Source organism: Pimephales promelas, chromosome 5 (genome assembly GCF_988280905.1).
Source record: "Pimephales promelas chromosome 5, fPimPro1.hap1.1, whole genome shotgun sequence".
Lineage (NCBI taxonomy): Eukaryota > Metazoa > Chordata > Actinopteri > Cypriniformes > Leuciscidae > Pimephales > Pimephales promelas.
Window position 1 is genome coordinate 20,536,983 of NC_142773.1, and position 16,170 is coordinate 20,553,152.

General features: G+C 37.0%; 1 protein-coding gene across 4 annotated transcripts; it reads right to left on the reverse strand.

The window, feature by feature from the left end:
• Positions 1 to 764: 764 nt before the first annotated feature.
• LOC120495460 (integrin beta-1) lies at positions 765 to 14,059 on the reverse strand. Of its 4 annotated transcripts, none has more exons than XM_039695064.2 (16): positions 13,756 to 14,059; positions 13,155 to 13,221; positions 12,809 to 12,870; positions 12,498 to 12,702; positions 11,254 to 11,424; positions 10,933 to 11,168; positions 10,320 to 10,475; positions 10,148 to 10,243; positions 8,872 to 8,961; positions 8,351 to 8,491; positions 6,984 to 7,183; positions 6,655 to 6,893; positions 4,076 to 4,298; positions 2,882 to 3,123; positions 1,324 to 1,490; positions 765 to 1,183 (listed from the first exon to the last, which is right to left on the reverse strand). In XM_039695064.2, the coding sequence occupies exons 2-16, from the start codon at positions 13,219 to 13,221 to the stop codon at positions 1,118 to 1,120; spliced, it is 2,361 nt and encodes a 786-aa protein (XP_039550998.2). In that variant the 5' UTR covers positions 13,756 to 14,059; the 3' UTR covers positions 765 to 1,117. The 4 variants fall into 4 exon arrangements, with proteins under 4 accessions (XP_039550998.2, XP_039550996.2, XP_039550997.2 ...); XM_039695062.2 differs by having other exon boundaries at positions 12,809 to 12,894; XM_039695063.2 differs by having other exon boundaries at positions 13,155 to 13,236.
• Positions 14,060 to 16,170: the final 2,111 nt, after the last annotated feature.

A 16,170-nucleotide genomic window follows, 5' to 3' on the forward strand; every position in this document is an offset into this window, starting at 1 on the left:
GCCTGATTGGTCAGTGAGTGGCACCAATCACCTGTGGGAAGCTTCAGGCATATGATCTAAGTGGCAACATGAAGAGATGGTTTGGCAGAACTAATTACTGCAAAAATACACTTAAAACCTAAATTTTTGACAAGGTTTCGGTATTAAATAATACTTTAAATACAACATAGTTTGTGTTAGCTTGTTAGGTTATATGAACTTGACAAGATTATCAATACAAACACAACAACAAGCAAAAATAACTCTGTGTTGTTTTACTTTTTAAGTTTTCAATGTATAGTCTGTTTGGGGGTAAATCTGAGTCAAACTTGAATAACCATATGGCCTTTAAACATTTTGTCATTAGTTTTGTGGCATTTAGTCTATGTTTGCTTTACTGCAGTATATGCGATGTAAGGACCTGTTCACACTAACTATGAGAACACGTCCATGGCAGTGTTACAGCGTATGATACATTTCTGTTTATTATAAGCATGTTGCGGTAAAGTCGATTAGTGATTTAATGCGATTGTTAAAACTTTATAGTTATAATCATAATTGTCATCCTTGGTGTGAACAGCCCTATACACTGACAAAATGCACTTTTAACAGATATATGCATTCACACTTTTCCATCTTTCTCTTGGGAAGGATGACTCATCCTGGACTACACAGATTTTTGTCCAATCAGTTGCTTTCTAGAATGAGAATGCCCCTCCCCCAAATACAACCAGCCACTGATTAGCATGCATAGAGAAAAATAAATCAACCACACAAGTCAAGAGTGTATTTAGTAAAATCCAACACTGTTTTATTGGCTTTATAGAAAGTATTTCAGAATAAGAAGTCATGTTGTAAAAAAAAAAAAAAAAAAAAAAAAAAAAAAAAACAAGCAATAGAAAACTAGCTTATAAATCAGTTCTCACCTGGTAGGTTATGACCCAAAAAATGCATTTGATTGAGAAGTGGACAGAAGGAAAAAACAACCCTAAATGCAAAATGCTAAATAAATAAATGTATCAAATATTAAAAAGGAAAAATAACATTTATTGTTGCCATCTGAGTGTGTATTCTGGTCTAATGATCAAGAAGCCAATACCAGTTGAGAACCTCTGCTTTAAGCCATAGAGAAGATCCATCATTTGCCCTCATATTTGGGGTTCACCACAGTTGTCACAGCACTCTTGTAGATGGGGTTCTCACCCTAAACCGAACAGAAAGACCATACATACATACATACATGAGTATTATCCCAATATTCTTCCCATAGCCGATGCAGCATGAACCCAACAAAATTAATTTATTGCAATATTATAAAATGAATATTAATAAAGATTTCCATACCGTGTCCCATCTGGCATTCATCTTCTCTTTCTCGAACTTGGCGAACTCTCTGCGGTCGTGAATAATCATGAGCAGCTTCCAGATGAGCAGAAGTGCTAAACCAATCAGAACGATTCCTGCGACCACACCCGCCACGATGGGGATGATGTCAGGGCCAGAGGGACACTCTGTCAACACAGACACAAAGCATTATGGGGCACAAGGTAGTAATGAAACTTAGTAATCAATAACTACGAATTAAGAAATTAAGCCAACATGAAATGGAAGTTAGATAGTCTTTTCTTGTTTATTATGACATATCTGAGTGAAATGACTTTATCTGAATAAATAGTGCAGGATTTGATTTTGTCTATCAGGAATTGATTGAATTGATGATTACAAGTTAAAACAAATGGGTAAACCAATTATAAACACTGCAGTATTCTGTAAAAATAAGGATAGTCAATTTTGATTTCAAAGATGCTCTAAGCGATGTTGGGTGACGTCACTTCTGGTTCGAAGTATTATCAATCAAAACAGGCTAGCATGACCCTCTCTCCTTCTCATCCTGTCCCCCCTGTAGTTTTACGGATACTTCATTCAAGGTGTATGTCACCAAGTTAGATAAATGCTTTCATATAATGCAGAACAGAATGCAAGAAAAGATAAACATTACCAGAAACACACAATAAAACGTTTCGCCACCTGAGGTTATAACTTTAGCTCCCACACAAGGACGCAATGATGGCAAGATAACGCTAGCTTTGCGTTTCCCAATGAGAATAAACAACGGCTCCTTCGTAAACAAATTTAGTCAAAGTTGTCAATAGGCTATAAATGAACATTCAAATTCATAACAAACGGTGGTTGAAAATCATTCATCATCACCCTACAGTGAGTTTGCTTGATCATTTACAAAGTTAGCGCTGACTGCATAGTTTTAGCTAATTATCCTTGAGTGTGTTAGGCGAACATGAATGTCCATTTAGAAAAACCAAACTGGATTTACCCACCAGTCCAGCAAAAACAGAGCTACCTGAATTGGAAGCCCTTCTGCCGGCGGAGTTCGAAGGCTTTTCTGATGTAAATTCTGGGCCTCGCGCGCTCATTCTCCTTTTTCCTCTTCTTAGCATTTTTGTAATCTGTTCATCGTAACGTTGTCTCTTTGGTCGTGTTTCGCCATATCAAACTTACAGAGAATATAATTCTAACTTCCCTCTTCATGCTTCTCTCTCCTCCACACCCCCCTTCATGTGCACGCGCACTAACCCCCCAAACCCCACCACCAAATCCTTGTTGTCGGTTATTGGCTGGAACATGTTTAGTGGTGCGGGTTGCCCCAGTTTTTGTTGCCGTTTTTGGAGCCTGGGTTGTCTACAGAGGCCGCGTTCAGGGGACAGGCGTGACATTGCTTAGAGCACCTTAAACCACTACAATAATCCATAAGAAATAAGAATTGTCCATTTTGATATCATGGGGACATTAAATAATAAAATCAATCAGTGGACACTCATTTAATAATTTTTTTTTCTTCCAAATATTTCATGCTGGTACTTGGCAACATTTGTCCATCATTTACCTTTTTTTTCAGCCACTTGAACCTCAATCTTGTCATTGTCATCCTTATTGGTAGTGTAGGTGAAGTAGAACCAGCAGTCATCAACGTCCCGCTCTTTGCAGAGATCGATGTTGGTCTGGTCGTCGGACCGAGGAAGTTCATCCTTGCTGTTCACTACTTTAAGAGGTGTGAAGTTTTTGCATTCTTTCTCACATGTATGTTTCTTGATACCCATACCAAACTGTAGGCACTCAACACAATCCCTTGGAGAAAAGTACACAGGAATTTATTTAGTTCTGCTAGCTGAGATTAAATCTGTTTTAGAGTTTTTGTATTATAATACCAAGAATATCAAAATCGACTGCTAGTGGTACATCCTATTCCTATTTAGCACCAAAACATTGGAACAGTCTTCCTAACATTGTCACTCTGTCAGTTCAAAGCTAGACTAAAAACACATCTCTTTGGCCTAGCATACACATAACACACTAAAGACTTCTATAATTCAACGTTAGGCTGCATAGATTAGGTCAGCCGGAACCGGGAACACTTCCCATAAATTCTGATGTACCCGTTACATCATAAGAAGAATGGCATCTACGCTAATATTAGTATTAGTTTACCACAGTCTGCCGGATCTAGGGCATATCGCAGTCCTGAAGTGACTCCCTGTGAAGGCGAAGGCCTCCTTCCCTTTACCTCTGTACAGATAATCGATGTCGGGATAATTCCGGTTCACATGGCTACGCCGAAGCAATAAAATTCTGAATTATAAATTTTAAGGCCAGACAAGTAGTTTAAAGAGGGTGTTTTTTTAGAGATGGACTACACAAACACTCTTAAAACGCATGTGCATGCCATCAGCGTTCTCACAGGTTCACGTTTTTAAAGTTTGCATAGACAGAACTTAAGAGTTTTCTGTTAAAACAGTGTCGTGTCAGCGGCCCTTAAGTTATTAACTAATGATCGTTGCGACGGAAGTGAATCAATCAAATCTAACTTTAGCTGGATAACTTTATTCTAGAGCTGCTTTAAAGCCAAAACAATCTCTGTTCCTTTAATTTCCTATTATCACTGTAAAGACGCTTTGGAACAATCTACATTGTTAAAAGCGCTACATAAATGAAGGTGACCTGACTACAAGCAAGTAGTTCAACCCATGGGGTTAGCTATGTTACCTTAACCTCATTAGATAGCGTTCTGCCAATTACTCACTTGTGTTCACTGCAAATTCTGGGGCAGGTTGGGCAGATTTCACAGGTCGGACCCTCAAACTTTGGGTCTGTACATTTACACTTGCCACACTCGCAGGTGCCCCGACCATTACAGATCCGTTTGTTACTGGCCAGACAGGTGGAGGTGTCCAGAGGGCAGTCGCACGCACTACCGGTGTAGTCAGGCTCACAAATACACCTTCGGCATTCACATCGTCCATGACCTGTGGGGAAAAGAATGCCATGGTGATAAATCCGTCTTAACAGTGCAATAGCATTATTGTATTGTTTTCCAGTACAAATAAATTAAACAAAATAAATACATTTCTAATTTCAAAGACTTACAAAGTATTGTTTTCTGAAAAATATATCAAAATTAAGTTAGTTTAAAATAAGAAAAATAATCGTGTTATTCCTGTGAATTTATATAAATCTCAATCATCATTTTGCATCCAGTTAATGTATCTTGGTATAAGAATTAATAGATATTTATATCTTACAACACAAGAATACTGAATAAGAAAATACTAGAAAAATAAATACATTTTCTAATAAATTAATTGTCTAATTAAATGCAGTGTATTTTGTAAATGAAATGGGATGTTGATTTTAACTGTTATATATTTTTAATTTAGGAGAAGTGAACATTAAACATTAACATTTGTATAAATATAAATAACGTAAGGTATGTTGTGGAAATTTTAAATCTTACATTGACTGATAGAGAAGATTACTAGGTAGTTTGAGCCAGGGCTGGACTGGGACAAAAAAAAAAAAAAAAATCGGCCCGGACATTTTGGCCCAGACTTGCCCACTACATGATCATAAACACAACCGAACTTTGCATGATCTTGAATATGTATACCAACACCTTACAACCATGTAATAACGGAATCAGGATTTTTGGAAATATATGGTGAGTGCACCGCTGTCCCCCTAGTAGGGGGGTTAGGGGGCATGCTCCCCGTAAGAAAATGTTGTGCTTTTTAATGTTAAATTCATCAAACTGGTGCACTTTGAGAGTTAAAAATAAAGAGCTTCAACCCATATTCAGTGTGCAAATTGAACAAAGAAAAACTCAAAACTCTTTTAGTTGTGATAAGCCTAGTCTGTCTACATTATTATATAGTTATAATATTAATCCCATATGGCAGTAATAGCCATATGTTGTAAAAAAAAAAAACGCACTGAAAAATAAAAGCAACTTTCATAATTAGTTTCGTACTCATTTCTATACTTGAAAGAGATAAACACATGATCTTTTATTTTGACGGAAACGGCATCGAGCTTTTATTTTGGTGGAATACATGGTTTACAAACTCGTCTCATTAATTCTAATTAAATACGTAATCCTCAAATATGCAGATGTGGAAACAATGCGTAACTGGGAAGTGGGTTAGCCTAAGTGTTCTGAAAGTAGCCTAGTTCTGCTTACCACAATTCTCTACACACACTTATTTCTCTCCTGATCCTCCTCACTATCCTCATCAGCCACTTGAAGGGCCTTTTAAGTTGAACTTTTTTTTTCACGCTATTTCTCTGCACATTCCTTGCATTTCTTCTCCATCGCTTTGACTATTTTGACAGATGACACTACTCGCTTACTCAAAGCTATTTAAAGATGTGATTGGACCAGCCCAGTGTCAATCAAGAAAATAACCAATGGGCCACTGATCTACGCGTCTCATGATGCGCCGGTCTGTGAGGAAAACAAGATTTTTTTGTCCAATGCATTACACCAGCACCCAGATACTAGAGCTGCCGATTCAACAAAACTAAACGCAATGGGCCACCGATGTATGAGTTTTATGGGCCGTTCAGAAAAAAAAATGAAAGTAAGAGATGTATTTGGCCCATAAAGCACGTCGGGCCACCGGGAAAATGCCCGGATTGCCCGATGGCCAGTCCAGCCCTGGTTTGAGCAATGTGTTTCTATTGAACCTATTCAATGAGTAAAAATATACGTGTACGTGCTTGAGGTTTCAGGAACATAATTTGGGACAGTGAGTGTAGGGATGGCCAGTTTTTGGCCAGTTTATTTCAGTACAAGTTTGTGTCTTTATGTAGAGACTGAACAGAAGTAAGGACCTTATCTGGGTGGGTGAAAGGAGCAGCGGGTGAAGAGGAACCTTAAAAATAGTATAGACCATTTCACAAGATGTAAACAACACTGGTCCAGAAACACTTCCTGTTTCAGTTCGTAACTGTTTTCTTTATTTCACATGTAAAGAAAACATCTGAAAGATTTTTGTTTAACTTTTTGATTCAGTTTTATATGTTCTGTTGGTTGTATTTTATCCCAGCTTTTATGTAGTGTTAAAAAACTGAAACAGGAAGTGCTTCTGGACCAGCGTTGTTTACATCTTGTGAAATGGTCTATAAAAGCTGTCTCAAATCTTCCTGTTGTGTGTCACTCTCATGCACAGCGTAACTTCTCTGTGTGTCAGATTGAACCTATTCTTGCAAGGATAAATCATTTAAGACCTTTTGCCTCAGAATGTCTCTTACAGAGTGATATTGGTTGGTTAATGAATTTTTGCCACAACAGGTAAGAATGGAAAAATCCTCAAAGAGACATACCTCCACAGAGCTTGTTGTTGGATCGGTCGCAGCTGAAGTTGTCGCACTCGCAGAACCTTCCGCTGTATCTCTCCTCTGGGTTGTCCCTTTTCTTACACTCGCACGTTCCACAGACACATTCTCCATTGTTGCTGCAGACCTCTGGCCCATTACCTACGCGACAATTTGCATCCAAATCGTCTTTTTGGACCTCATCTTCGCTGCACTCGCATAATCTGCCTAATCGACCATCATTACACCTGATATGAGAAAGAAAACATCGAATCAGAATGATTGTCATACTTAGTTGTCTGAATTTGCATATGAGAGAGAGTGACAGCTTCTCAAACCTGCATACTCCACACTCCAGGGCACCGAAGCCCAAACACGATGGGCTGTTTGGGATTCCGTCTTTGTGACACTCACATTCACATATGAAGTTGAGGACAACCTCCACCTCCTCGTTGGAGCCCAACGGTTTGATCGTTATCGTCTTTGACTTTCCATTAGATGGACAACCTTTAGCCGTGATTTCTATATCAAATTTCACCTATGAGGCACAACACATTGTTTTATGTTCCAGGTGGCATTTCATTTATGGAAATGGAAATAGACAGCAGGGTGTACAGGGAAACAAATTATTTTATTTGAGACACTTTCTTAACGATGCTATGGTCTTGTGCAAATTAAAAGACATAATCTCTTTGTGTAAATTTAAAAAATTCACTAAAAAGTTGTGCCCTGTAATTTAATTTTATAAAGTAAAACCTGTTAATTGGTTAATTGCAAGTTACCTTACTATATATGGTGAAAAATTGTAAATGGTTTAACATCACATAATGTGAATTTACAGTAAAATAGAGACAAATTTATGGGGTTTTTTTGCAAGTAAAAACTATGAATCACCATATAATTTACAGTGAAAAACAGTTGAAGGACATTTCCAGAAGTCACTTCATGGCATCACATATCATTATATTTATGTTAAATTATTTTGTTTCTTTCCCTTTTTGTTACCTTGAACGTAAATTAGGGTTTTTATAGAAATTAAAATTTAATTTATTTATTTTTAAATAAACTAAATTAAATTAAAAATGTAAAATTAAAACACAGTTTATTTATTTTATTGTAGTAATTTAAAGTTTATTTATTTTAAATTTTGGAGAAATTAAAAATAAATAAATAAACATATAAAGAAATAGATAACTGACTTGATAAAACAAATATAATTCATTTGAATTTAATTGTTTAATTAATATTAATATTTTTACATTTATATTTTATAACTTATTTATGCCTTCATTTATTTTTATTTTTTAATCATTGCCCCATTAAATATATATATATATATATATATATAATTTATCTTTACTTTTCCATGTGCAACATGGAAATGAATAAGGCGGTCCTTGCGAAGCTCCAGTTTATGATAGGTTGAGAGAAGTGTGAGATAACTAAGCAATAAATATCGGAGCTTGTCAGAGAAAGTCAGGTTGGCTATATTTGAAATAAGAAAAAAATCATCCTAGCATCTGCAGCTACTCAGCCTCAATTGGAACATGCCTTAGACGTATGTAGACTAGGAGAGCACTGGGAATGAGCTAGAAGTTTGCTGTCAAAGAGTGAAGACCTTCTGTCTTGAGCTACAGTTAGCACAGACAGTTCCTTTACATGCACGGACAAGTTCAGATGGCTTTTCTTGCGTTCACTCTCTCACCTCATCCCCAATGGAGATGTTGGTGCATGTTCGGCCACTTTCTCCTGTTCTGCTCACTCCATCCTTGCAGTGGGAGACGTAGGAGATGGACACACCATCAGGTAGATTGCTGTTCTCCAGAATGACCTCTTCGGACAAAGACTGAATCAAACACAGAGAGTATATTATATCATTCAAATCCTACATAGTTGACACTCTTGACATTTGTTTACTCTGCCTCATCATCTTTCTAAACCTGCATGAATGTCTTCTGTGGGATACAAAAGAAGACATTTTGAAATTCAATATTTCAAAAATATCTACTTTTGGTTTTCACAGAACGTCATAAGAGGCTGAGTAAATAATTAAAGCTTTCTTTTTTTGGGTGAACTACACTACAACTAATTATTTTTTTCACACTTCAAGAACTGTATGTGAAAAATAACAGCAGTTTTAGTTTCTTTCGTAAAAGGAACTAGAGCTGACCACAGCCAACCATTACTTCACACTTGATAGACATGTGATGCATAACTTGAACTTACATTATAGGAATCAATGATGAGCTGGATGACATTGGTAGAGGAGGTAGACAGTGTCCCCACTGTTGATTTAGGGATTAGAGCAGAGAGCTCCTATTGGGCACACACATATACAACATGAATCAACACAGACTACAATCAGAGTTAAAACTAAAGCTTGTATTATGAGATGATGTTGCAATCAGGAGAAGATATAATACGTTGTAAGGGAAATTTTAAACTGAATATTAATCTAACCATGGTTTATCAGTTGACCTCATTTATCTGCTAAATCTCTAAGACAATGTACTAAGACATTTTGTACTTTAGATAAATGTGTGTGTGTGTGTGTGTGTGTGTGTGTGTGTGTGTGTGTGTGTGTGTGTGTGTGTGTGTGTGTGTGTGTGTGTGTGTGTGTGTGTGTGTGTGTGTGTGTGTGTGTCAAACGCCTGATTGTGTATACACTCCAAAAAATGCTGGGTTGTTTTAACCCAATTTTGGGTCAAATATAGACAAACCCAGCCATTGGGTTACATTTTTAAATTACATTTTTAACCCAATGTTTGAGTTTGTCCATATTTGACCCAAAATTGGGATAAAAACAAACCAGCATTTTTAGAGTGTATAAATAACAAATATGAGAAATGGAACCAGACAGATGACTAAGTTAGAACTTGTCATCAATGAAGTAATCATTTAAACAAAGTCTCCTCTACCCAGTAACAAGAGGCAGTAAATGAAGAACTAATCATATTATCTTTTCTTTTTGATCTATCTTTTCTTTTATATATATATATATATATATATATATATTGTATTGCTTGTGAGTTTTTCAAACATAGATGTGCTCTTATTTCATATAGATGTGAATTCTTTCAAACATAGAGTGTGTTAAAGACACTGCAAGATGCATTTCCTCAGTCTGTACTTTGTTCAAAATAGATACGCTTGCTTGCATCCGAGCAGACACATGTTTAATTCAGGAAGATGATGTCTTTAAGAAATGACATATGTGTTTGCTGAGGAGATTCATTGATAAAAGGTGTTAAAATAAGGAGAACTGAAACTGTGTACTTGCAGGAGCCTAAGTAAGAAGAGAAGGGGGTACATTTTGGAGGGTGATATTTTGTATATAAACTCTGTAAAGTGAGAAGACTTTTGCCCTTCTCATATCAGACTCTATCTGTGTGGGAACTGCCTTTCTTGCAAGAAATAAAATGCATACTTTCGAGATCATTGTTCTTGAATTATTATTTAAGATCTAGGTACAAAATTTCCACGACAACGTGCATGCACACACCTGATAAAGAGCCCGGAATTGTTCTGTCACAGCAAAGATGGTCTGAATGTTGTTGTCATTCAGTGTGTCTACCAGCTGAGAGATGGTGGGGTAGTCCTGCAACAAATAACTGAAATGAAAGACATGCTCTGACATTTCCAGTTGTCTGTCTATTTGTAAAACTCACACTTACAAAGTAGTTGCTCATGGTGTACATATTATTGGAAAGATGGCATTTCCCATCATTTGGACGAACAATGCCACCCAGTTTTCCATCTCCAGCTAAATGGAATCCAGCATCCGTGGAAAACACGAGGAGACGAGTGACATTCCTCCAGCCAATCTCTTTCTGAGGAACAATCAAAATAAAGCAGACAGAACACCGCTTCAAATGGTCGTGTTTTGTCCAAACTTGTTCAGTAGCTAAAGCATGCTGCTCCCCATGACTCTAAGAATGATTAATGACAATATGTTTCTTGTTTTTACAAAGGCTCAATCACATGTTGACTACATGTTTAGTGTTGGAAAATTAAATCAGAACCCTCTGGCTACAGTCAGAACCAGTATATAAAGATGGTGATGAAGTTATTTCGTACATACATTATCTGAAAATTTGTATTCAAATACAGGATTTCTAAACTGGAAGCATTTACCATTTGAAAAAAAAAACTATTTAATTGGAACAGAAAGAAAGTAGTTGTGCATGCAGCCATTCACAGGGCACACACAACACTGCATGTGCTAACATGTGCTGGAGACTTTGCCCATAATTCAGTAGCATTCAGGGAATGTTGAACTCGACCCACCGTGCAGACAGCAGCTTGCATGATTGCATCAAATCCTGCCTCCGGAGAGTCCAGGTTTCCAGAGGTTTTCTGTTTGCTGACTTCTTGGGTGAACAATGTGCTGTCGTTGGTCAAACTCAGGACGTTTTTGTAGCTGAAGGGTGCAGTGCAGTCGTTTGGAAAACACGGGTTCTGCAGATACTTTGGCGTCATCAGAATGAAAGGCATAGCAAGCTTCTCCAAGAATGAACCAAAACCTGCAAGCAAGAGTTTATTAGCAGATCATTTAACAGTTTTAATCCCGCAAAGGCGTGAGCATGTGAGCATGTGTGTCCTCCTAACCGATCCGCAGGTCTTTAGTGATGTACCGCATCTCCCTGGCAAGGTCAGCTCCCAGATTCTTGACATTCTCAAGATTAATTCGCATAGAGTCACTGAGGTCCATCAGGAAATACAGATCGATGGGATGATCCTCTACCCTCTTGAACGTGAGAGTAAACTTCTGCGGTTCATCTGTAGAGGGACAAAGACGAGAGAGAAAAAATCATATCTATGTTTCTCACAGTCACATGAAAAAATGTTTTACTTTCTTTCTATGCTATGCAACGATGAATGCTATGAACAAGTAACCTGAGAATCCTATGTTTACTTAAAGGGATACTCCACTTTTTTTAGAAATGGGCTCATTTTACCATTCCCCAGAGTTAAACTGTTGAGTTTTACTGTTTACAAATCCATTCAGCTGATTTTCTGATATTTAGAAGAATATCAGTAATAACAGTGGGAAAAAATATACTATGGAAGTAAATGAGACCAGAAACTGGCTGGTTATTGATATTCTTCTAAATATCAGAAAATCGGCTGAATGGATTCAGAAAAGGTAAAACTCAACTGTTTAACTCTGGGGAGTGGTAAAATAAGCCTATTTCCAAAAAAGTGGAGTGTATCCCTTTAATTAATAAAAGAGTTGTTAAAGGGATACTCCACTTTTTTTGGAAATAGGCTCATTTTACAACTCCCCCAGAGTTAAACTGTTGAGTTTTACCTTTTTTGAATCCATTCAGCCGATTTTCTGATATTTAGAAGAATATCATTAACCAGACACTTTCTGGTCTCATTTACTTCCATAGTATATTTTTTTCTACTATGGAAGTCAGTAAGACCAGAAACTGTTTGGTCTTCTAAATATCCGAAAATCGGCTGAATACATTTGAAAACTGTAAACCCGAATGTTTAACTCTGGGGGAGTTGATTTCCAAAAAAAGTGGAGTATCCCTTTAACGGTACTGGTATTTGGTGCTGGCGGAAATGAAAAAAAAAAAAAATCATCAGATCACCAGGTTTATTCTTATCTTAATGGGAAAATCTTATTAAAATCGAAATGATATTTTGCTATTCAATGATCGTGAAAGGGCGTTCATATCTAATTTTTAACAAGGAAACTACAATAAGTACGATAATTCAGATAGCACACGAGTGTGTCTTTTACAACGCAGAGGTAGGCTAAATGTAAATTTGATTGAACTTGTCCTCCTGATTCATATTTCACAACACATCCATTTTGGCTCACAGGTGGGGTCCAGTACCTGATCTGAGGTTCAGGGTGAATTTCTGTGGCTGAATCTGGGTGATATCTTCAGGCCTCAGATTCTCTCCTCCCTCCATTTTACGGTTTGTGACAGCTTTGTTCTTGTCGATGGTGACCGTTCCTCGAGGGTTTTCTATGCCGAGTGGAGAGCAACCAGCCTTTTGCAAAGACTCCTTTTCATCACAGCGTGAAGGTTTGAAATCCTGCAAGCAGAGACTTGCTAAATTCACATGTTCCGGTAAGACTCGGATAATCTTCCAGAGTCAGACGAGAATTTGACAATCAAATGTTGTAGACAAAATAACTTACAGGATCTTTGCACCACACACACTGTGGCCCGGTCTGAATACACTCTCCACATGTTTTGGCATTTACAGAAATGCATATATTGCTGTCTGAGAGCAAAACACATTCACAACAACTTTAGAAGACAAGATGTAACGTTATAATGTTATGTGAGAATATTAAATAATAGTTTTCCAGCAACTAAAGCATTATTAAAAGAAAAGCTACAAGAGGCTCTTTTGAAGAGTAACTTGAGAAAATAGCCTCAAAATTACTATGAGATTTTGAACTCATAAACCTAAATATTAAAAGAATCTCCCCTGAGGCTTCAGAAAGTAGCTGTGTTGTTGGCGAAAAATGATTTCCTTACCTGTTTTTGCTCTGACGTAAGAGACAAATCCTAGTAGAGCTGATATTAACAGCACCCTCATATCCATCTAAATGCAGAAGAACTTTATAAATGACACAGAAACACATCAGGAAGAGAGAGTTAGAGTAATAACTTAGGCTTACAAATACACAAAATCCTTGTCCGACACTCTTTGGCAAACTGTACTACCAAAAAGTTGTTTTTCGTAAAACAAAAGGACTGGCAGACAGGAGTGTCTCTGACTCAGAAAACAATGAAAGAGAAAGTTAATCATTGACTTTGATAACTAAGATATTTATTGAGAAAGAAAAAGCAGCCCCAAGAAACAGGCTTGTCTGTTAATCTGAGTAATATCAAAGTTCCTTTTAGACTATTGTTATCCACAAATTCATATAGATTTATATACAATATAAACATGTATTTGTAAATACACTAAATGATTGATCCATGATTTACATTGCAGTAGTTTATGGATTTGCTCGAACAATTTTGATCAGACAAACATAGTCTAAAACAATCTTTACATGCATATTTTGTGACTAATGTCATGAGATTTTTTATGGGTATTTTATAATAAGTAGAAAAATAAAAGCTTACTTACCTTAAAGCATGCTCCTGGCTCTTTCAAGAGATTTGTGTTTATGACGTAAATATTTATATGATCAACTTTTCCTGATGTCTTGAGTTACACTCCAGGTTACTGTAGTCCATAAGCATTTGAACAATGTGTTTCTGAAACGGCACACAAGACAAAATCTAAACGCTTTGTACTTGAGTGTGTGTGTGTGTGTGTGTGTGTGTGTGTGAGAGGTGTGTGTGAGGCGTGTGAACAGGTCTTTTTCAGTAGTCCAGACTGCAAAAATGTTGCAGCAGCTCAGTCTTACACCTTACAAACAGGAAATAAAAACTGAAGGGTTGTGTAGTTTGGCCAGGACATGTAAAGAGTGAGGCTCCTCCTACAGAACAGACTCACATTACAAAAAAAGATCTGACTCGCATCAAACTAATTTTAACAATATAATAACATGTACATATAATTTAAAGGGCACCTATTATGCAAAATTCACTTTTACATGGTGTTTGAACATAAATGTGTGTTGGCACTGTGTGTATGTTAAAAATGTCTCCAGAACAACCCGTTCTCAGATTTTCTGTATTTAAATTAAAATTTTCCATTACATTTGTGTAACGTTGGTGCAAAATGAAAATTATAATACAATTATATAATTTACATTTGACATTTCATACAATAGTTTGAAATATGTGAATTGAATATGCATATGTTTTAAAATTAAAATGAAAATGTATTACAGAAATGATCCGAGACCACGTCCCCGCCCACTCCCCCTCCTACCCTGTCAATCACTAGGTGAAGTTGGCCCCGCCCCCTACTTCACGCAGCTCATTTGCATTTAAAGAGATACACACTAAAACATTGTTTTTCTCAGTTGTTGTTGTTGGGTATTATGTTGGGTATTTTGAGCTAAAACGTCACATAAACAATCTGGGGACATCATCAAAGACTTATTTCACATCTTGTGAAAAGGGTATCACAAATATTTAATCAGAACATGGTTATTATCACAGATCTTTTTTGAGACGGTCCTCACTGCAGAACACAAAATTACATATACCTAAACCTATCCATCTCAGCCCCCTGATCCCTAACCCTACCTATCTCCACCCCTTAGATCTGGATCCAACTCCACCCCCTGGATCTCATGTCCTGCGATGAGCTGCTAGTGCTACTGTTGTTTTTTAGCATTTAATATAGGCTTTGCATAGTTGTTTGCTGAATATTGCAACCTTTAACTCCTATACTTCTATAAAATCACACAAAATGCAGTTTATTCTGTGACAGCAAACCAATCAGATATGTAGCAATGACCAACGCATTCTCACCCCAAGCCGTCACCTTTGACCATGCTTCAATATTTGACGTTTTAGGCGCCCTTTAGCGTCACTTACATGACGCGATCCTACCGCGTCATCTAACTGACGCTAAAGGAAAGCGTCAGTTAGAGGACGCGGTTAGGTTTAGGTGTGGGGGTAGGGTACACGCGATCCTAGGGCGTCATCTAACTGACGCTAAAGGGCACCTTAAGCGTCAGATATTGAAGCATGTCCAAATGCTTCCCAAGGCGTCAGTTAAGTGACGCCTTGGGGGTGAGAATGGGCTGCAATGACAAGAGAGAACCCTCAAACACCATTAGTTGTGCAATAAAGATCATTAGGAAAGTAACACATTGGCAGTGTTTGTTCATGCTCCTTCTCTTCCCATTCATTCATTCAACTTGATCCTGATGAATATGGCTTTCCTGCATGCATGGTTGTTTAAGAAATGAAAAGCTACATACTCCATCAATCAGGGTTAGGAGTGTTGTTGCCAAATATAACATGCCAGAAACATAGTAATCCCTGTAGCAATGCTCCAGTCATAGGCTCTTAAGAATTAGCTTATTTAAAACCTTTTTTTTGGGCAGGCAGTGTATAAAGACTTTACATTCCATTATAAACCATGCTGATCCACAAACACACACGATAACAATGCAGTCCAGTGTTTTAGGTTCTTTATTTTAATAAATAACTCCTAGACACAAAAAACAGAGGGCATGATGCAAAAAAAAGAGGCACTTTAAAATGCAAATTGTGTGTTTAACGTGATTAAGCTTTTAAAAGCTTTAAAGGTTTAAAAAAAGAAAAGAAAAAAACGTAATCTTTCGTATAACACTGATCTTTACAAACAATGATTTGAGCAGTTAGGCTTATTTATGAACAATGATGTTGTTAAAAAGGACAAATTAAATTACAAAAGCAGATGTGAAGCAAGTCCACTTTAACAGAAACAATAAAATATATTTCTTGCACAGTAGACGTAAATATTTGGCATCAGTGAAAGAAATTCGGGACCTGAGATTTAATTTCCTCATTCTTGAAAACAAATCTAAAACCTGAAGATGTTTTTTTTATATAACCTTACACTTATGTTTTCAATAATATTAATAGTAAAGTTGAT